General features: G+C 38.7%; 4 protein-coding genes and 1 long non-coding RNA gene across 9 annotated transcripts; 3 read left to right on the plus strand and 2 right to left on the minus strand.

Annotated features, from left to right (window-relative positions):
* The first annotated feature begins 231 nt into the window (after positions 1–231).
* LOC140809162 (cysteine-rich repeat secretory protein 55-like) lies at positions 232–1,280 on the plus strand. The gene has a single exon (XM_073166655.1). It carries the CDS (start codon positions 337–339, stop codon positions 1,129–1,131), a length of 795 nt encoding a protein of 264 aa, XP_073022756.1. The 5' UTR covers positions 232–336; the 3' UTR covers positions 1,132–1,280.
* Positions 1,281–4,498: 3,218 nt separating this feature from the next.
* Positions 4,499–5,815, plus strand: LOC140810459 (uncharacterized). Its single transcript, XM_073168312.1, has one exon. The coding sequence runs from the start codon at positions 4,499–4,501 to the stop codon at positions 5,813–5,815; it is 1,317 nt and encodes a 438-aa protein (XP_073024413.1).
* Positions 5,816–10,754: 4,939 nt separating this feature from the next.
* Positions 10,755–11,812, minus strand: LOC140809994 (uncharacterized). Its single transcript, XR_012113220.1, has 2 exons — positions 11,521–11,812; positions 10,755–11,072 (listed from the first exon to the last, which is right to left on the minus strand). It is a non-coding gene; the product is annotated as an uncharacterized lncRNA (long non-coding RNA).
* A 1,996-nt stretch (positions 11,813–13,808) lies between these two features.
* LOC140808924 (uncharacterized) lies at positions 13,809–17,070 on the minus strand. The gene is made up of 2 exons (XM_073166285.1): positions 15,721–17,070; positions 13,809–14,259 (listed from the first exon to the last, which is right to left on the minus strand). The coding sequence occupies exons 1-2, from the start codon at positions 16,930–16,932 to the stop codon at positions 14,101–14,103; spliced, it is 1,371 nt and encodes a 456-aa protein (XP_073022386.1). The 5' UTR covers positions 16,933–17,070; the 3' UTR covers positions 13,809–14,100.
* Positions 17,071–17,180: 110 nt separating this feature from the next.
* On the plus strand, positions 17,181–20,711 carry LOC140808925 (uncharacterized). 5 transcript variants are annotated; one of them, XM_073166288.1, is made up of 12 exons: positions 17,181–17,243; positions 17,666–17,806; positions 18,165–18,221; positions 18,367–18,468; positions 18,579–18,659; positions 18,747–18,865; positions 19,102–19,203; positions 19,390–19,506; positions 19,691–19,757; positions 19,891–19,947; positions 20,029–20,118; positions 20,447–20,711. In XM_073166288.1, exons 2-12 carry the CDS (start codon positions 17,690–17,692, stop codon positions 20,543–20,545), a joined length of 1,008 nt encoding a protein of 335 aa, XP_073022389.1. In that variant the 5' UTR covers positions 17,181–17,243; positions 17,666–17,689; the 3' UTR covers positions 20,546–20,711. The 5 variants fall into 5 exon arrangements, with proteins under 5 accessions (XP_073022389.1, XP_073022388.1, XP_073022387.1 ...); XM_073166287.1 differs by lacking the exon at positions 17,181–17,243 and adding an exon at positions 17,317–17,532 and having other exon boundaries at positions 20,447–20,710; XM_073166286.1 differs by lacking the exon at positions 17,181–17,243 and adding an exon at positions 17,319–17,525 and having other exon boundaries at positions 20,447–20,710.
* Positions 20,712–21,584: the final 873 nt, after the last annotated feature.

Consider the following 21,584-nt stretch of genomic DNA (forward strand, 5'->3'; position numbering starts at 1 on the left):
ACCCAAAAAAATTATCCATGTGTTTATAAAGTATTTGAAATAAATGTAATGTTATCATATTTATTCAGCAGTAAATTTACTAATTAAAAGGATTTTGAGAGGTGCCTCCTCCCTCGCGCGCACACTCAATGTGTGGAAGAAGACAGATATTTTGGCTTCAGTGTTGCTGTTCTATCTAGAACAATGCCTATCTTTTCAACCCAAAAAGAAAATTCAAAGTGCAAACCACCAAGTCAAAAAACACCGCTACAGAACTCACCCCCACTTGATGTAATAATTTGGCCATTAAAAAAGCAACCCACCAATGAAGTTTATTGTCTTATTCTCATCATAATAATGAATCAAATGCACAATTTTCTTCTTACATTACTCTTCCTCTACATTTCCACTGCTGAATCTGCAGACCCTTTATCTTATTTCTGCAATGATGATACCAAAACAGATAACAACACCCAATTGTCAAGAAACATCGACTCCTTGCTACCTAGATTAGTACAAGGCGTGATCAAAAACGGGTTCTTGGCGACTTCTTATGGGCACGGGGCAAATCAAATCTACGGCCTGGCGCAATGCAGAAGCGACGTGAGCGGCTCGGATTGCTCGGCTTGCATCCAGGACGCCGGGAAACAAAGCCGGAAACTGTGTCCGAACCAGGCGGACGTGAGGATTTGGTATGACTATTGTTTCTTGAAGTACAACACGGTCGAATTCTTCGGACAAGTCGACACTTCCTACGGCGTCTTCTTTTGGAACGTGGCAAATGTGACGGATCCCGATGTTTTCAACAAGAAACTGGGAGGTTTGGTGGATCAGATCGAGTCAAAAGCAGTGAAGCTGCCTGGAAGCAAAGGACTCGGGAAAGCGGAAACGGCAATCTCTAATTTCGAGACGCTTTACGCCTTGGTTCAATGCACAAGAGATCTGTCGCCCATAAACTGCGCTCAGTGCCTTGCTATCGCGATCGGGAACGGCTTCACCACTTACTGCAAGGACAAGAAAGGATGTCGAGTTTTGTATGGGAGCTGCTACGTCCGATACGAGCTCTACCCGTTCTTCTTTCCACTCGATTCACAGGGATCCTTGGTCGGTAACGCTGCCAAGTATGAATCTTTCCAGGTTTATAAGCCTTGATCATTGATTATCTACTCGATCTTTATGCCTTTTTGGTGTCTTTTCGTGCTCGTTTTAGTGCTGCTTTTTGAATAAAATGTAACGACGTTACTTTAAGTGTACAAGGTTTTCGATTTCTCCGCCATGCATAATCTATCTTTACTTTTCTCTTGTATATGCCCTGAACTGAGCAGTCATTCCAAGTTTAAAAATAATAATATGTCTAAATTATTAATATTATTCATTTTCTATACAAATGGATTAGATCAAATTCAACGTCTATCATTTTTCAACGTCAAACTTTTTAGCTCAAAACTTGAAATATTATATATATATATATATATATATATATATATATATATATATATATATATATATATATATATATATATATATATATATATATATATATATATATATAGGGGTGAAGCCAGGATTCAAAATTATCTGGGGTTGACTCCGTCCCATATAATATTTAATAAAATAAAAAATTTAAAATAAAAAATATGTAAAAATTGGTGCGATTGACAACATAAAATGTCACTTTAGTTTAACGTATATGGCTAACTAAATCAAATCAACATTACCTACACTAAATAATAGTTATTTTAATCCAATAAACCTCGAACAATTATAATTATTCCAAAAAAATTTCGAAGTTAACATTTGACAATCTTACGACATAATATATTCAAATATAAAATTTTTACAGCACTATAAGTTGGAAAATCCTATTTACATAATTCTGAATTTTTCAACAATTCCTACAAAATTCCATAAATTCGAATTGATATTTTCTATAGCATCTAAACATCCAAATAATAAATAATCAACATTAAAAATCGACAATCCCCAATATAAAATCTGGAAATTCAAAATAATGTTCAAATAAATTCCCAAAAATTATAAATATCATCAATCGGCTCAAATATAGTACTTACAATCAAAAATTTAATATATATCAATTATCGAAATTCAAAAAAACCAAAATACCTAAATTTCGAAACACTAAAATCTGAAATTACCTTTAAAATTCGAAATCTAACTAAGAACAATAAGAACGAACTGTAGAAAGTCTTTACAGTAAGATTTTCTCATGATTTTCGGTGAAAACGGCGGTCGATGGGCGACGGCTGATTTCAAGACGACAAAGAAACTTCGAAATTTTGATATTAAAAGAAAGATTATGCAGTGGGTTTTCCGAATCTACAATCGATTTTGAAAAATGACGATCGATGATGAAGTTACGACCATTTGAAGTAATGAAAATTGTGATAGTTTGAGAGAAAATATTAGAAATGAGGTATCGAACAAGTGAAAAAAAGAGAAAAAATAGATTGGATTTTGGGTCTAATCGATAATTTTTTTAAAATAAACTATATTTAATCATTATTATTTTAAATTAGGTTGGGCTAATCAATAATTTTTTTAAAATAAACTATATTTAATATTTTTTTAAAAAATTAGGTGGGGCTGGAGCCCAACCCAACCCCACCTATACCTCCGCATATATATATATATATATAGTTTGAGTGGGAAAGTGGAGTAAGGCTCGTTAGAACATCTCCAATCACAAAATCTATTTTTGTGTAAATTTTATATTAAAATAGTGCGATTTTAGCACCAAATACAAGATATATCTTCAACCAACTTATTTCAAATCTCCCACCAAAAAGAATATTATCGAAACATTCTTAATTATTAATAATTAACTTAAATAAATATCAAAAATCAAATAATTAAACATTTACTTATAAAATTAATAATTAATTATAATTAATTTTTTATGCTAAATATAAAATTATTAAATTAATAAAACAAATATTAAATTATTATTTGTATATTATTAATAATTATTAAAAACAACTAAATTTATAAATAAAAAAAATTATGGACAAATTTGGTGCAATGGAAGGTGGGGCGGTATTTTGGTGCAAAAGATAGCGCCCCCATTGGAGCAATAAACCTTGCATTAAAAGGTTGGAGAAGCCCTTAGTGGGAAGTTTCAATTGCAATGAAAGCCAATTGCGCAGTGGACTAATCGAAGTTCAGCTATGATGATAATTATTTGATATCTTATTTTTCGTAGGGAACAATATCTAATATCTTGGTTTCCATACATAATGGATTCTTGATCCAAAGTGGATTCGTGGCTCCCGTTAAATTGCATTTCATTCGCATGTCTTTTGGTATGTTTTGGTACATAATTTCTGTCGGGTTTGCTACTTTTTGAAGAACCATTTCTCGTCATTCCATCCTTAGAATAGAATATTCCGGGGAGACCGAGGGCTTGGCCCTATGGTCTTATCGGAATTCCTCATGTATTGAATCAAGTTCGAGTCTTCTCCACCCTCTAAATTAAGATATCAAAAAATAAATAAAAAATAGAATAAAATATTCGAGGTCGAGCCCAAGTTTTGATGGGTGCTCTCTACAGCCTGGTTATGTGCAAGGCGTAAACAAGGATACTTCTAATGTATGCAAACATATTGAGGATTCGTCATTAAAAGATGTCCAAGTTGGTAAAGTAGGTGAACGCTGAACCAATAGTCAGAAGTTCGATTATCTCTACCGATCCTTCCTCAAGCAAAATCTCGTCATATGGACATTGCCCTACGTGGTTTACAAGATGATACCCCATGGATGAGCCCACTACCCCTGGCCCATCCCTAGCCCAAAGAGAAGGCAGACTCACCAAGGGCCCTCGCCCAAATGGAAGACATGCCCACCAAGGGCCCATGTATTCTCCTATAAATATCAGGTTTGAGTGTTAATTCATTCATTCAATATTGTTTTCAGCAGCACCCTTAGCTGCTTCCCCCATATATCCCCAGTCACTGACTTGAGCGTCGGAGGGGCTACGCCAGGACACCCTCCTGGCCCCCTCTTAACGGTCTTTTTCTTGATTTCAGGCTCAGGGTCATCTTAAAGCCCACGTCTGAACTAGTGACGCTCGTTGGGATCGGACCCTAAATTTCTCGTGAGTATCACTTGGCGCCGTCTGTGGGAACATTTGAGTTGAGACGTAGATATGGTAGAGAAGAAAGGGAGTAGAAGAGCTACCTCAGCAACATCGCGTCCTCAGAGGGGACCTGAACGGTCTCATGCTGAGGCAAGGCAGGAACAACCCCATCAGGAGGCGAGATCAGAACAACCTCGTCAAGAGAACAGGGTCGAACAACCCCGTCCTAATGAAAATGTGGGGAACTTGACCCTGGAGCAGTTGGGCCACTTTATCACTCGGACAGTGGATGAGGCTATGAAGAGGAACCAAGAATCTATGTTTGCTGAAGAGCAAGCCACTCGCCAAGAGCAAGAGGAAAATACTGAGGGCCACTAGAGCAGGGTTGAAGAGACACAACCCCACCAAAGTGGGGAGATTGGCGAGATGAGAGAAATGTGGAAAGAAATACAAATGTTGAGGCAGCAGTTGGGAAGCAGAGCACCGACACCCAAGAGAGGAATTCCCTTTTCACTAGCCATTTTAGAAGAAGGACTTCCTCCAAATTTTCGACAGTCGAATGTTGGAGAGTACGATGGACATACTGACCCCGAAGAACACTTGGGGAGATTTGAGAATGCGGCCCTATTACATCAATATTCAGATGGAGTCAGATGCAGGGTGTTTCTGGGCACGTTGGTGAGGTCTGCCCAACAATGGTTTAATACCCTGCAGCCTAACTCCATACAGTCTTTTGAGGATTTTGCTACGGCTTTCTTGCGCCGATTCGCCAGCAGCAAGAGGCATCAAAAAAATTATCTGAGCCTGTTTGTGATGAAGCAGCAGGATGCGGAAATTTTGCGAGAATTTGTCCAGCGCTTCAACAGTGCAGCACTGGAGATACCGGCGGCTACCCCTGACATAATGATAAGTGCCTTTACACAAGGACTGAGAGGAGGGGAGTTTTTCAAGTCGCTGGTCAAGAAACCTCTGGAGAGATATGATGAGCTGTTATCTCGGGCGGAAAAATATGTAAATCTCGAAGATGCCCAGCCGCATAAGAGGATGGAGCAGCGACCTGGGGGAAGTAGAGTTGAGGGAGCGGAAAGAGGAAGTAGGAAGAGACACGCGGGCGAGAGAGAGGATGATAAGGCTAGGGACAAAAGACAATTCTCATCACATGTTCCTCTTAATAGGAGTCGTGACGAGGTGATGGAGGTGAGGGAGCCCGAGGAAAGGTGGGAGAAGTCGCGAAGGGCTAAGAGCAGTGCTAGGTTGCCTTCGCGGGACAGACGAGAAGGATCTGCATCTGGGAGTCGACCGAGGTCTCTCCCGTCCCCTAGGCGTGGTCAAGGCCCTCCATGGATAAATCAGAGGGTCGGGAAGCAGAGAGATGAAGGTCGAGGTCAAGGTGTTCCTCAGGAACTCGTCGAACCGAGGAGAGGAATGAATGAGGATAACTACCCTACGAGAGGAATGATTCATATGATCTCGGGGGATGCTACTGATGGAGACTCTGGGCGAGCTCGGAAGGCACATGGGAGAAGGTTGGAGAACTTTGAGTTATCTAGGGGTGCAGACCTACCCCAGGATCATGTCATCAGTTTTGGACCGGATGACCTCCGAGGCATTGTGGCTCCTCATAACGATGCCTTGGTGGTAACGGCCACCGTTGCCAATTATGATGTGGCGAGAATATTTATTGATAATGGAAGCTCCATGAACGTCTTGTTCAAGAGCACGTTGGATCAAATGAAGATGTGAGGATTTGAGTTTGAGCCGGTATCCACCCCGCTGTATGGGTTTGCAGGACACGCCATCCCGCCTTTGGGTCAGATTGTTCTTCCCTTATCCTTGGGGACTGATCCTCGGCGGGTAACAAAGATGATAGCCTTCACTGTGGTAGTTATCCCGTCAGCATATAATGGAATCATAGGGCGGCCATCCCTGAAGGATTTCAGAGCCGTAGCTTCCACTTATCATCAGAAGCTTAAGTTTCATGTGGGAAAAGGAGTTGGAGTCTTGTGTGGGGACCAAAAAGCCGCGCGTCGATGTTATGAGGGGGTAGTGAGGGAGGAGGGGAAAAGAGCGCGTGTAGAGGTTCACACGATTAAGAGAAGAAGAAGTGATTGACTTTGTCCCAGGGAGGTATAAGAGGAGCATAAAAGTTGGAGAAAGCGCAGGGCAAGGCTTCAAAGGGACCCTGAAATGCTTACCACCTCAGAAAATATTACTCTTGAATTTATTGTTAATGTATTTCATCTTTGCATTTTCCTATGTAATCAGTTGGAATTCAATAAAACCAAGTTCTTATATTAAGTTCATGGATGTTGTTGTATTGTGAGGATGAAATAAATTTTATTTTCCTGCTAAGGCATCGCCTAGCAGAGGAGCAGTGGGGAGAGGAGCAAAAATTTTATTTTCCTACTAAGGCATCGCCTAGTAGAGGAACAGAGTTAGAGGGTGGGGAGAAATTTTATTTTCCTACTAAGGCATCGCCTAGTAGAGGAGCAGCGTGAGAAATTAAATTTTCCTGCTAAGGCATCACCTAGCAGAGGAATTAGATGGAGAGAGTGTTGAATTTTTATTTTCCTGCTAAGGTATCACCTAACAGAGTGAATTTCTATTTTCCTGCTAAGGTATCACCTAGCAGAGGAGTTAGCGAGTGGAGGTGTTGAATTTCTATTTTCCTGCTAAGGTATCACCTAGCAGAGGAGTTAGATGGTAGAGATGTTGAATTTTTATTTTCCTGCTAAGGCGTCACCTAGCAGAGGAGTAAGAGGGTGATGATGTTGAATTTTTATTTTCCTGCTAAGGCCCGGCTTAGCAGAGGAGTTAGAGGGTGGAGGGGTTGATTTTATTTTCCTGCTAAGGCCCGGCTTAGCAGAGGAGTTAGAGGGTGGAGGTGTTGAATTTCTATTTTCCTGCTAAGGTATCACCTAGCAGAGGAGTTAGAGGGTAGAGATGTTGAATTTCTACTTTCCTGCTAAGGCGTCACCTAGCAGAGAAGTAAGAGGGTGAGGATGTTAGCAGAGGAGTTAGAGGGTGGAGGGGTTGATTTTATTTTCCTGCTAAGGCTCGGCTTAGCAGAAGAGTTAGAGGGTGGAGGTGTTGATTTTATTTTCCTGCTAAGGCATCGCCTAGCAGAGGAGTTAGAGGGTGGGCGCGTTGAATTTTATTTTCCTGCTAAGGCCCGGCTTGGCAGAGGAGTTAGAGGGTGGAGGTGTTGATTTTATTTTCCTGCTAAGGCCCGGCTTGGCAGAGGAGTTAGAGGGTGGAGGTGTTGATTTTATTTCCTGCTAGGGCCCGTCCTAGCAGAGGAGTTAGAGGGTGGAGGTGTTGAATTTTTATTTTCCTGCTAAGGTATCACCTAGCAGAGGAGTTAGATGGAAGAGTTGAATTTTATTCTCCTGCTAAGGCATCGCCTAGCAGAGGAGTTAGAAGGTGGGCGCGTTGAATTTTATCTTCCTGCTATGGCGTCACTTAGCAGAGGAGTTAGAGGGTGGAGATGTTGATCTTTTATTTTCCTGCTAAGACCCGGCTTAGCAGAGGAGTTAGAGGGTGGAGGTGGCGAATTGTTATTTTCCTGCTATGGCGTCCCCTAGCAGAGGAGCAGAGTGGAGGAGGAGAATTAAATTTTCCTGCTAAGGCATCGTCTAGCAGAGGTGCAGAGTTTGGGAGGAAAAAAGTTTATTTGGTTAGTCGATAACGAAAGATGTTGGGGAGCAGGTCGTGGGGGTGTGGGGGCAACGCCCCCATAATTTTTTCAGAAATCAGACAATCATTCGCAAGGAGCGTGCTTGGGCGAGGGCCTGTTTGGGCGTCGGGGCGAGCTGGCGGATGAAGGGCGAGCAGGCGAGGGCGAGCTCGAACGTTGGCGATGGGCGAGCTGTAGGAGGCTTGGGCGAGCTCGGCAGGGCGAGGCTGGCATGTGAGATTGGCCGAGCTCGGCTGGGCAGGGGCGAGCGTGGAGATGGATGGCGAGGCTGGCTTGGCGTGGAGAGGTGCGCGTAGACGGAAGGACGAGGGCTTGGGTGACCTCGGAAGGGCGAGGCTGGCGTGTGAGCTTGGGCGAGGCTGGCTGGGCTGGGGCGAGCGTGGAGATGGATGGCGAGGCTGGCTTGGCGTGGAGAGGTGCGCGTAGACGGAAGGGCGAGGGCTTGGACGAGCTCGGCTGGCATGGAGACGGCTGGGCAGGGGCGAGCGTGGAGATGGATGGCGAGGAGGCAGGGGCAGCAGTTGCACTTAGCTGGGCAGGGAGGCGGCGAGGCAGGGGCGAGCGTGGCGAGGGGATGGCGAGGAGGCAAGGGCGAGCGTGAGGCAGGCGGCGAGTGTGATGGCGTCGGGGCGAGCTCGGCAGGTGGATGGGTAGGATGCTCGGCAGGGGCGAGCGTGCAGCGTGGCAAGCAGCGAGAGTGATGGCGTCGGGGCGAGCTCGGCAGGTGGATGGGTAGGGCACTCGGCAGGGGCGAGCGTGCAGCGTGGCAAGCAGCGAGAGGGAAGGCGTCTTGGCGTGCTCGGCATTGCGACTCGACGGGGGGCGAGCGTGCGGCAGTGACGAACGGCTGGAAGAAAATGCACAACTCGCACCCGATAACTTGGGGACAGAACAAATAATCGAACTTCGAAACTGCGATTCAGTTCGACTCGGGAGGGGGAGACTGGTGATACCCCATGGATGAGCCCACTACCCCTGGCCCATCCCTAGCCCAAAGAGAAGGCAGGCCCACCAAGGGCCCTCGCCCAAATGGAAGACAGGCCCACCAAGGGCCCAGGTATTCTCCTATAAATACCAGGTTTGAGTGTTAATTCATTCATTCAATATTGTTTTCAGCAGCACCCTTAGCTGCTCCCCCCATATATCCTCAGTCACTGACTTGAGCGTCGGAGGGGCTACGCCAGGACATCCTCCTGGCCCCCTCTTAACGGTATTTTTCTTGATTTCAGGATCAGGGTCATCTTAAATCCCACGTCTGAACTAGTGACGCTCGTTGGGATCGGACCCTAAATTTTCCGTGAGTATCACAAGATATTGCGTTTGTTCGAGTTTTGTCCAGTTTGCACCGAAAAATAGTGAATATAGATTCTCACATCCTCAAAAAATTCACTGAAGATTTAGGCGTTCTTAAGATCTCAAGTATTTACTCATAATCATACAATGCCAAAATTTTCAATATTTTTATACTTCATCCAAAAATAAGTACAAGATTAATTAAATCCGGTTAATTCTTGATTATAACAAAGTTGTGCATTTATTTTTACTATTCAAGAATGTAAGATACTCGATTATTTTCATATAAAAAGGGGAAAAATAAGGTTATACTTTCATCCTAATCGGGTATGAACAAATATTTATGTGCTTAATATTAAATTTGAACACCTACTTCGACCTTTTGGTTCCATAAAAGAGTGTGTATAAAAGTAGGCTCTTCGGAGTTAATTAGGGGTTCTCTCCAATAATTAATTTATAAACCTAACAATATATATTTCTCAAAATATGTAATTTAACTTACTATATAATATCATTTCAATTTTTAAAGATATTTACTATTGTATACAATAAAAAATTTACTTTAACTTGAAGCATCAGTATGGATTATTTTAAACCTTTACGATACCAGCTTTTCAAAAATATATAATTTTTTTTTAATAAAACCGTATTTTAAAATTCTTTAAATTAACCAATTTACTGTAAAAATATAGAAGATTCGATGCCGCCTGCGGAGAATAATCAAGGAGAGTGGCCCAATATCAAAGAGCCGAAAAGTGGACTGATAAGTAATGGTAGTAATAATATAAAAATTAGGCTAGCCTACATGCTGTAATCATGACATTAACACTTCTAAAGATTTAAAAAAAGACATGAAAAAGAATAATCTTATAATTTAAAAAATTATGCACAAAAAAATTTGTGTGACTGTGCTATTAGTTAATTTTGTTAGACTGATATTTTATTTGAGTCGTCCATAAAAAATATTACTTTTTATTGTAAATATGGTCAGAGTTGACTTGTCTTGTCACGAAAAAAGATCCGTGAGACCGTCTTACAATTATATTAATAAACACAATTATTGCTCTAATTGTCTTCATAATTACCTTCATTATTAACATGCTCCACCATCTCTCATACACTATTTATATACTATAACCACTCAGAAACAAATTAAAGAAAAAAATCCCCCTCTGGATTGAAGTCTAACCAGGTGATAATCATGTTTGTGAGAGCATTTAGCATCTCCCTACTGCCCAACTCCGCCGTGGTGATAGGGTGGTGCCGCAGCGGTAGACAGAAGAGGCGACGGAAGGACGGGACAATTCGTCTAGGGAGCAGGCGGCGACGGTTCTTTGTAGTGTCACGTTCAATGTTGAGACGAGGTGTGATCATGGCTACTCTGCCTTTTCGAATGTTGAAGAAAATATTGACTCAAATCATTAGAAATGGGCAGTTGATGGAGGTCTACCGTTGGTATTTGCCAATGATGCGGCCTCACTTGTTTCCTCTATGTCGACTCAATGAATAATCCTCTATCTTGATTTGGAAGCAAACTCTTTGTATATCTTGCTTGTGTTTTGTACCTTGTTGGTTTAAGAACAGTGATTTTCATAAATTAGATTAAATGCCCTTTTTACTTGGTCGATTCTGTCACAGCACTTTTGAACATAAAATCACATCGAGCTGTGGAATCAATTCATAGCAAGGAGAATCGGCAGAAACAGCTGCGATATATACATGCATAATATTGATTTCATGAACAAGTTCTAAGAATTTTATGGACTTGAATCCAAGGCTTCTTTAAAGATATTAACAGGATCCAAAAATTAATTAAATCTATTTACAACTCGATCGGAAACATGGTCTCAGTTAACAGTGGTGGCTGCAGGCCGTTGGGATATTCGATGCAGGCGGCACTTGAATGAGCCGGCGTGACTAGTGTCGGAGCATATGCATAGCCTCTTTGATATTGGTTTCTTGTCCACGTTTTCTTTCTCGTACAGCACAGATTCCACCGCCTTGTTCGAACTGCGTGGGGAAATAGACACTTTTTATCAAAAAAAATATTCGCAAGACAGCTCCGACCCTCATCACAATCAAAGTGTGATATATATTTGAACCATACGAATTCAAGAATTCCCGAAAGATTCAATTAATTTTAGATTTGATTATTCTAGCTATTCTGGTGTACTTATTCCAGATAAGATGAACGATTTTAGTTTTTTTAAAGAAGTTTCAAGTCGAACAATGAAAGAAATTATACTTCCAAAAAGGGCTGCTAATGTAATCGTTGTTCCGATCTTGAAAGAAAGAAAAAGAAAATCAGTAAAACTTCTGTCAAATCGATTACTTTTATCCCACAAACAAAAACCATATATATATAATCCCACAAGTTTATAGCTAAAATCACAATATATTGTGAAGTAGTGAAACAGAATAAAAAGACGAACATGCATGGTAGATAGGTAGGCCGTACCAATTAACGTGGCCGGATTTGGAGTGTCGATCGTGAATCTCAAAGGGTAGACCCATTTTTTTGCAGAGAAATCAAGAAATATGATGGATGTATAATCAATGGAAAAAAACACATATAATGCTGTATATATATAAATAAAAGATCAAAATCTGAAAGTAACAAATCCGTATATTTTTGTGGGATTTCGTGCGACTCTCTCTATCTAAGTTGACCCGCAGAGAAGTTCGGAAGCAAAACTCCCAAGTTTTGGTACGTGCAATTTCAGAATGTTACACGTGTAAATTCAAGATTTACTATTTTCTCTTATCCTGTCACACTTTCAAATTCTCTTTTTTTTTTAGTTATCCGAAACATCCAGATCATCTTTTTAAAAAAAACAAAATAGAAACAACATCCAGATCATTGTTCAAAAATATAAAAAATTCCAGATCATTAGCTATATTTTTTTATTGAAAAATATCAATTCTTCTAAGTTGTGAATTTTTTAATGATATAATTCGTAGTTATTATCTTTCGGTGTATGCTGTTCACACAATTACTTGCTAGAAATAACAAAATAGAATAAAAATCACATTGATTATAAGAACACATTGGGAAAATCTTGTGCGACAAGTTCGTCCAAAAAAACGACAGTAGAAGGAATCAAACTCAAGATTATTGACCAATCTTTCACTTACTCACCAACTGAGATACCCCGGGATAGGTTTTGATATTTTTGGTGTTGTATATTTTTGTTGAATCGATTATGGTCCGACATCATTGTTAAATTTTTATGAATGACTTGTGCATATTTTTAGCAATATAATTATAAAGATTTGACAATGATATTAGTCATCTAATTTTATAATTTTGAAAAACAGACTAAACATAATTACATAATCATAATTGATTCAATAAAAAAATATAAGACTAAAAGTATCACTCATTAATACCTATCACACTAAAATTGACTTTTTGCTTTTTTATTTCTGAAAATAATAACTAATGATAAAAGAAATCATTTAAGACCTTATCAAATATTTCCTTTTTGAATCATATTGAGATATATTGCATTTTAGTTTTCTTAATGTTATCGTGCTTTATTACGTTACATTTTCTTAATATTATATGCTTTATAGTTAATCATCATATACTGAAAAATTGATTATCTGAATTGGAGATCGTATTTTCTTTTTTTCTCGATTTTTTTATGGGTTCTACGAATAAGATTTCCTTTATTGATTTATGAAAAAAATTGATGTGTGACGGATTCATAGATTGTATTTTATAAGATAGATCTCTTAATTTATTCATCAATGAAAAAATATTACTTTTTATACTAAGACAGTGTTTGGTTGCCTTGATTAAGTGGGTTTATTATTATTATTTTCAACCCACCTAATCATTCGTTTTGTACGTTTTTTATTTAATCAAGTCAATCTCTCTATGAATGATTAGGTTATATTAGGTAGGTTAAAATAATACATCCTCACCCCCTATAATTATTTGTCTCACTCTTAATCCATCCTATTTTTCCAATTTTATCCTTCTCCTAAAACCAAAATCCAAACTCACCACCACTTCCTTCCACCGACCGCCCACCTCCAACCCCTGCCGCCGGCCGATCGCCGTCGCCTCTTCCGGGCGACCACCGCCGTCACTTCCGGCCGAGCACCCCCGGCGCTTCCGACCGAACGGCCGCCCACCGCCGACGCACAAATGGAAGGGTAATTTTGTCAATTCATCAAACAATTATTAATTATCACATTCTTATCCATCATACCAAACATAATATTATTTTATCATTATATATTATATTTCTAATTCAATCATTCTTTTTATCATTTCTCTCTTAATCATTTCATTATTTTATATTCCAAATCAAACACAGCCTAAGAATATTATTTTTTATTATGAATATGGATAAAATTGACCCGTTTCATAAATAAAATTAATTAAACTGTTTCACAAGAAAGAAACTCGTGATTTATTTACAACGTAGCCCAGCGAAGCATTAACATTTGCTGCCACTTTACGGCATTTTTTGTATTTATTATTTTATCTAAAAACAGTTTCATTTATCCACTTTTTTAGTTAATATAATATCATCTACATATCTAAATTTTGTAATGATATATATGACATTTTTGAAGTTTGAGATGAGATAATATTTTATAAATAAATATATATATATAATATATATATATATATTTATATATTATGCAACATAGTAATTCGTTGGAAAAGAAAAAATTTGAATTAAAGTAATAATTGTCGGAAATTATATTGGTGGACAGAAAAGAAGAACAGATGTAAATTGTAATCATTAATTTTGTTTCCTGAGAAGGAAATACCTCCTGGAAGTGAATCCAAAAATGGCCTAAAACTTTTATACCGTTATCTACGTATAAATTGCCAACCATTTGTACCTGTTCCCGTTGCGGAAACTGGAAATGCAGGACACGATCATACAATACAACAGTGTTCCAACATCGCTATTGGGTTGAATCTAATACAATGTGAAGGAGAGAATCTTGCCAGAGAAAAGTGGTTTACAATGTTATGTTATCATCACAACATAAAAAAGAACAAACCAGCATCTCACCAACCGTATTTCGCTTGTGTTTGAGCTTTAGTAGCATATCCTTTAGAGCGTCGTTCGGCCAACTCCATCTCTTTTTGTTTCATGTCAAAAAGCAAAGAACCAATCTGGTGCTTCCTCTTGTGCAACTTTGAAGGCTTGCCCTTGGTTGATGTGGGCTTCAAGAAGGCATACGGTAGATACATAAGATGCTAACGGAACGATTATGATTTACATCACTTAAAGAAAGTCAACTGATAGCTGAATGTTATGATACGGCCCTATAAAATGAACTCGAAATTTCCTTCAGTAACTGTTTCATACAAGTTTTGAATGAGGTATAACATTGCTATTCAAATACAAATAACATGTGAAATTATTCGGTAACAGAAGTCGGGGTAGTTGCCTGCATAGGATAAAGCACCATATTTGCCCAAAACAGTTTGTCAAAGTACAAAGATGTTTTATTGGCGATGAAGTAAACGAGAATGAACAAATTAGGGGAAATTACAGAGCAAAATGATGTTTCATGCTTACAAGCCAAGATGATATATGGGATAAAACACATTGGTTGATTGCAAATGGAAGGAACCAAGGCCAACAATAGTCAGTATGCTACCAGTAACACTAGTTTTTCAGGAATCATTCTCTGTCTCACGGTTTTCATCAGAATACTGTACAGATATAGACATATAGTGAACAATGTAAGCATTTGGGGTTTCCTTAATGTTTCAACGGCTTGTAAGATATTTTCAAGATTGAAGTGCCGTGTTTAAGAATATCTTGACAGCTAGCATCATAATTAGAAAACATTATTCCTAATCCCTATATACTGGGGATGATGAGTGTGGCCCATAAGTTTTCGAGAAATTAATCATTCTAACCCATCTCAAAAGCTATTTTTAAAATAGCCTTCTTTGTTAAACATTCTACAAATATAGCCTTGAATAGAATATTCCTAAAATTAGTTAAATAGGGGGTAATTCCTATCTCCTTGTACAGATTTTCATCGAGATTTTTTGTATGTTCTTTAGTTATTTTATCATATTTTACCGAAACACTAAATGAAGATTGTTGCAAGAACAAATTTATTTTTTTTACACTAAAATACTTTCATTTTGATTCACTGGAAGTAGCACGAAAATAAATTTAAATTCAAGGTGCAATTTAATGTTTTTCTAGCATCAGGACTTTGTAGGAAAGACTAAGCAATTCTATACCAAATCAATGTCACGAAAATATTCTAACAAAGATAATTTCATTTAAGTTGTACCAAAATAAAATTAAATACATAGCCCAACACAATTAAAATTAAATATATGGTGCAATCTACTGCTTTCTAATATCAGGACTTCACAGGGAATGCCAAACAATTCTATTTCCAAATCTGGTGATTAATATTCAAAAAACATTTGATATTATTAATATTGACATATCAGTTGAAAACTTTTACGATGCAGTGAAACCCAACACTCGAGATACTTTTGCTCAACTCTTTATTCACATCGTATCTTAAGTCTAGTCTATTTCCCCTCCTAAATCTTAATAATAACTTACCTATGGTGTGCTAAATGTCTCACCACAGTTTCTATGAGATTAAATCAGAAATGATAAATTTCAAGTCTTGATGAGAAAAGTACCTGGTATGCAGGGCCAAATGCAATCCCAGTCATTTTGGTCTGGTCTTCCCTGGGCCGATTTTTCATCAACTCGTCCTGCTTCACCTCAACTATATCTTGTGGAGCATCACTCCTACCCCTCCTTCTAGAAACATTAAGTGCATTCTCCAACCCTCCAGATGCCTCAGGAAATGTAGTCATAATTGAAGCATCAGCCCCATGATTCTCATCCCACGGATTGTCCGTAGCATAATTCGGGTAATCCGTATGATCCTCAGTCCCGTACGAATAATCAACAGCCTCAGGACCAACACTAACAAATTGTCCACCAATATGATGACCATAATAGCTCTCACTTCCTGAAATCCCAGAATAACGATAATTCAACTCGTCAGATTCAACCTCAGAGGAGCCCAAATTGGAATTCACAAGGCCGGCTGAAGCAATATCTTCACCATGAAAAGGTTCGTTTCCACTATAATTTGCTGTGCTTTTACTTCCTAAACCCCAACTAGAATTATCATGATTTATCTCATCCGACTGATCATTGACAAGGCCGACATTTGAACTTATAGCCTTACCACTTCCAGTCACACTCTCAGTAGAATCTCGAGCTTCAGATTCAATTATGCATCTCCTGCCAGAACCCAAAGCAGAAGGCAAAGCGCCCAAAGTGGCCGAGTTCTTAGGTGCGGGCATATTAGATAAAAATGACATTGCAGAGGAGGTAGATAACAATTCTCTCGACCTTTTCCTTTGTCTATCCTCTTCATCCTCATCCTCATCGTCATCATTAACCCCAGAAGAAAACGGGTTTATCATTGGTGGAGGCCTAAACTGAACAACCTTTTTGGAGGTTGTCGAAGAAGAAGCGGAAGTCAATGACTTGGGAAGAGGCAGAGACGAGAACAGCGATAAAGACGATACCTTCGGCTTAGAATTTTCGAGAACCTGATCATCAATTTGTTCATTTTGCTGCACGTAATTCGTTTCGGGCTTGGTCTTAGGGAATGATTGGGATTTGGGAGGAGGCAATGAATTGAAAAGAGATGATTTGGGGGGTGGGAGAGAACTGAAAATCCCACCAGGTCTCGAAGTGGACTTTGAGGGGAAATCTTGATCTTCAGCTTCGGACTTCGATACAAGTGGTTCCGACGGTGGTTTCAAGTGCTCCTTCTGTTCTTCACGTTCTTCTTCATCAGAGGAGACGTAATTCGCCAACAAAGAATCCATACAAATTTTGATAGGAGGAAAAAAACCCTAAATTGGAAGAAGAAAAGAGGAATTGGGTTTCTAGAGGCGAGTATGGAGAAGGGCAAACCAGTTCAGAAATCCTGAATTGGCTAATGCCCAATATTTGCTATATTTTGATTTTTCTTAAAAAAAAAAATAAAAAAAAATTGTTTTAAAAAATAACATGATTTTTATTTAAGTTAACATAATTTCATTAAATAAATCAGATCAAATGACATTAGAAATGACAAAAAGTGGAGGAGTAACCTGACATTAAAGAGCAGTCAAAAAACCAGTTTTCCGACCAAAACGTGAGCTGCTTGATTCGCCAACCAAATTCAATCTGCTGTCTCGACAATTTATTTGATTAATTTTTATAAACTAAATAAAATATTTTTGTATGAATACAATTTCTACTTTTTAATTTTCTTTATGAAGCAAAATTCCACCACTCTTTCCCACCCCGTTGACCTCATACACGTCCATATGCGTTTCACCTTACTTTATTCTTGATATTCAGAATTCTCCTTAATCTTTTGCAAGTTTTCTTTGCATCCCTTCAAAAATCAATCTCTCCAATGCACTGATTTTATGTAAGAGGTGTATATATCGATCAAGTTAGCCTTAATTGTGGGGGTTGAACTAATATCATCACATCTTTGATTGTAATCTGATGAATTATTTGGAATAGCTTGTTTTTTTATGATCATGTGTTTGACTGATTACTTTGCAGAATTCGGATAGTTTGTCGGCACAGATGATGGAAACCAAAAGGCAGAGATCTTTATCAGTTTGGAGTTGGCTTCCATCTGCAATTCTTCTTTCTGCAGCTTTTTTTATAGGGAGCGCAATTATGATCATGGATTATAAACAGGTACTTTCCATTTCTTTCATCTGGAATAAATCCGTTTGTTGGCGAATCCACCTGGGGATTATGGTGGAGCTGCTGGGGCCTGCCTCGACTTAAAATATGTCCCGGGAATACGAGTTATTCATCAATAGAAATTACTTCTTTTTAAATGAAAACTGGTATGAAATTTGAGTGTATTATGCAGATTGTTTTCTGAGTGGCATTACGTTTGTCCTGCATGTATTAGTGTTTGTTTGTTTGTTTTCCAATCTGGCAGAAAAATCAGCAACTCTGTTATGGTTAGTGGTTGATTATCTTAAGAATGAGCCAAGAGGAATTGTCATTTATTTACTGGAAAGTGACCGGGTAATTTTCTCTGCAGAAGTTCTTGGGATGTCATATTTATGCTATAAAGGCCACAAGATTCAACAGATGTGAGGTTTGTGCAAAAACAAAATCGAAAGTTATCAGTTATGTTACCACAAGAATGTATCGGTCTTAACAGGGGTTCTTTGCAAAATCATTACATATCATTATGTGTAAGTTCTACTCTGGTATCGATTACATTGTTTTACTCGGTGTAGAATCGATGCAGGCCTGATGGGACTGGAACGTTGCCTAGAGGCATAATTTCAAAAACAACTGATCTGGAGATGCTACCACTTAGGGGACCTCCGAAGAAGAAGGTATTGGTATTATTGTAATACGGCTAATTTGTTTTAGAGATGCACATTGAACAAAATAACAAGGATTTGATAGTATTCAGAAATCTTTTCCTGACTTATGTATGATATAGAAGTCCAAATCCCCCACGAATTTGCTTGCTGTTACCGTTGGAATAAAGCAGAAGAAAAATGTAAATGAAATTGTTAAAAAGGTAAGAAACACTACATATCATGGCAGTATTTGTGCGTGTTTCTTACCGTGGCTTCAACAATTAGTTTATCGGATCTGCAATTTGCAGTTTGAGTTAACTGACTTTGCGTTGATGCTCTTTCATTACGATGGGAATTTGGATGGTTGGAAAGATTTAGAATGGAGCAAGGGTGCCATACATGTTTCAGCCATCAATCAAACTAAGTGGTACCACTTCTTCACAACCAGTTCATACTATTTGTCATGCAATCGTTGTTTTTTTGTCATGTCCCGGTTGCATCAGCGAAAAGTTAAACAATATGAAGTACTATATCCTCTGCTACACAAATTGTTTTTGAAAATCTGGCTAGTATTTCAGATAAGTGGCACATAGATGTAAAATGCCATCTGCATGGCATTCAGTGTTGTTTTTTCCCCTTTTTTATTTTTATTTTTCGGGTTAGGTGGTTTGCCAAGAGGTTCCTACATCCGGATGTTGTTGCACACTACGACTACATTTTCCTCTGGGATGAGGATCTTGGGGTTGAAAATTTTGACGCTCAGAGGTGAATATTTAATATGTGTGGTTACATGTATTTATTGGCTTGTTGTCTGTTCATGCTGCACTAGGATATATGATTTTTTGGTCATCTGTTTAAGATTGTAAGAGATTATATTTGGTGTGGAACATTGGAAAAAATCTAACTCATGTCGATTAATATTAAAAATGTACTTTCTTGGTGGCGACGCAGATATCTATCAATTATTAAAGAAGAAGGGCTTCATATTTCTCAACCGGCAATAATTCCTGCCAAGTCTCACGTGCATTACAAACTAACAGCTGAGAAAGTTAATTCCGAAGTTCATGGGTACTTGCTTAACGTGTTCTTCAGAAAACTTACTCAAGTTTTAAGTCAAGTTTTATATATTTTCGAGTAAGGTAGAGGAACCAGAGTTCATGAACTAAGAAAGGGAACAACGTCATGCTACATCAAGAATCCTCAGTTTCGAGTTATCATTTAGCTGGCATGATAAATTTCGAACATGATGCAGGTTTATGGAGATTATGGCTCTGGTTTTCTCAAGCACGTCATGGCGTTGTGCATGGTACATGATTCAGGTGTGGTGCAGCAGTGAAACTATGCTTTTAAATTGTTGGACGTCGATTTATTAACGTCTGGTTAATCTCCCATTGAAATTTTTTCAACACACTGTAACATAGGTTCAATCCTTTTTGTTCACATTATTGTCAGCAGAATGATATGACTCTTGCACTGGGGTTGAACTCTCAGCTTGGACACTGTGCACAGGTTCCTATTTCAGCAAAACGCAGCATTTTTCCGCACCATACATAGTTCTTGAAATTTTGGTACAACATATTTTCCTTACAGGGAAACAAGACAACAAATATTGGAATCGTTGATGCTGAATACGTGGTTCACCGAGGGCTTCCTGCGCTCAAAGGTTCAGCAGTCAAGCAGGTACCATAAGAATTCATAAGCAATATTTAGGATACAGACGATCGGAACCGGAATGTTACGCATCAGTTGTGATCCTCAATGAGCCACCTTAACTAGTAGAGTATATTTTTGAAGGAATATGCTAATGCCAGTTGAAGTGATAAAGACTTTGCAATTAGCATCGTATGAAGGACTTAAAACAAGTAGAGAGTTACTGCTTCGCAAATCCCAGCTCAGAAAAATAACGAAATCGAGTTCTATCTCCGCACTATATGTGGATTTTGATTATTTTATGGAATGTTTGAAGAACCATTTTTGGGCTGAAGAGTATGCAAATTGATATTTGCAGGTTCAAGAATTAAATAAGTTCAAGAATAGGTGGAAGAAAGCTGTTGGGGAAGATGAATGTTGGGTAGATCCATTCCAGCAGCCATTAGACCACAAGTGATAGATCACAGGGCAATACTCCGTAAAATCTTAAATTTATTGGGGCATCCTTGCCATTTTTATTTTCAAATCTGTGGGTCTTCTACAGTGGTTGATGGTTCCACAACCTTAACCATAGATTTGATATAAATTAAATGATTAAATAAATACTTGTCATTTTTTCCTTTCTGGAAAAAAAAATGAGGATGAACCTGGTGGAGGGTGATGAGCTCAAAAAACCAATAGGCAAAAGTCATTTTCACTTGGCTGAATTTTTTAAAAGAACTTGATTGACATGGACTCAGCTGGTACAATGCCATGGCTAATTGATTTGGACTGGATTATTTTTAAATATACAGAACAGTTAAACAAGTAATTAACAATGTTAAATAATAAATATATTGAACAGAAAACTAAAGAGAATAAAATAAAAAACAGTGAAAAATATTACGATAGTGCGAATTTGAGAATGTTGACAGTTTGTGGCATTTAATTAAGGCGTTTTCGCACTTTTCACGCTTGAAGTATTGATGTTGCTGAAATCGGTGATGCTCATTGGGAGGTCGGATTTCACTGGTGGAGCTCGGTTCAAACCTTCGAAGGGTGGTTGGGAGGTCGGATCTTCACCTTGGGAGCTCGGATCAAATACCTCGACATCAAGAAACACAAACAAGAGTGTTAGAAGGGGGCCGGAAGGTTGTTCCGGCGTAGCTCCTCCGACGCTCAAGTCAGAGAACAGAAAACTGAGAGAGAGTAATGTGAATATATGAATTGAATAAAACAATGAACGGAACCTGGTATTTATAGGAGAACAATAGAGTCCTAGTTTGGCAGATTAGGATCTTCAGAATCTTCGGAAGATTTGATTAGATCTTGCCCAGATTTCATTTAGATATCGTGCCAGATTTAATTAGATCTTTAATGGGCTTTACCTTTCTGGGCTTTGATCTCTGTGGGCTACGCGCTTAATATCTGAGTAAGAGCTCTCGTAGGTATGAGCCCGCCTGAAGTCAGGACCTTATGGGAGCTCGGCTCGGGAGCTCGGCAGAGGATCTCCAATC

The sequence above is a fragment of the Primulina eburnea genome, chromosome 13, assembly GCF_022965805.1.
Source record: "Primulina eburnea isolate SZY01 chromosome 13, ASM2296580v1, whole genome shotgun sequence".
NCBI lineage: Eukaryota > Viridiplantae > Streptophyta > Magnoliopsida > Lamiales > Gesneriaceae > Primulina > Primulina eburnea.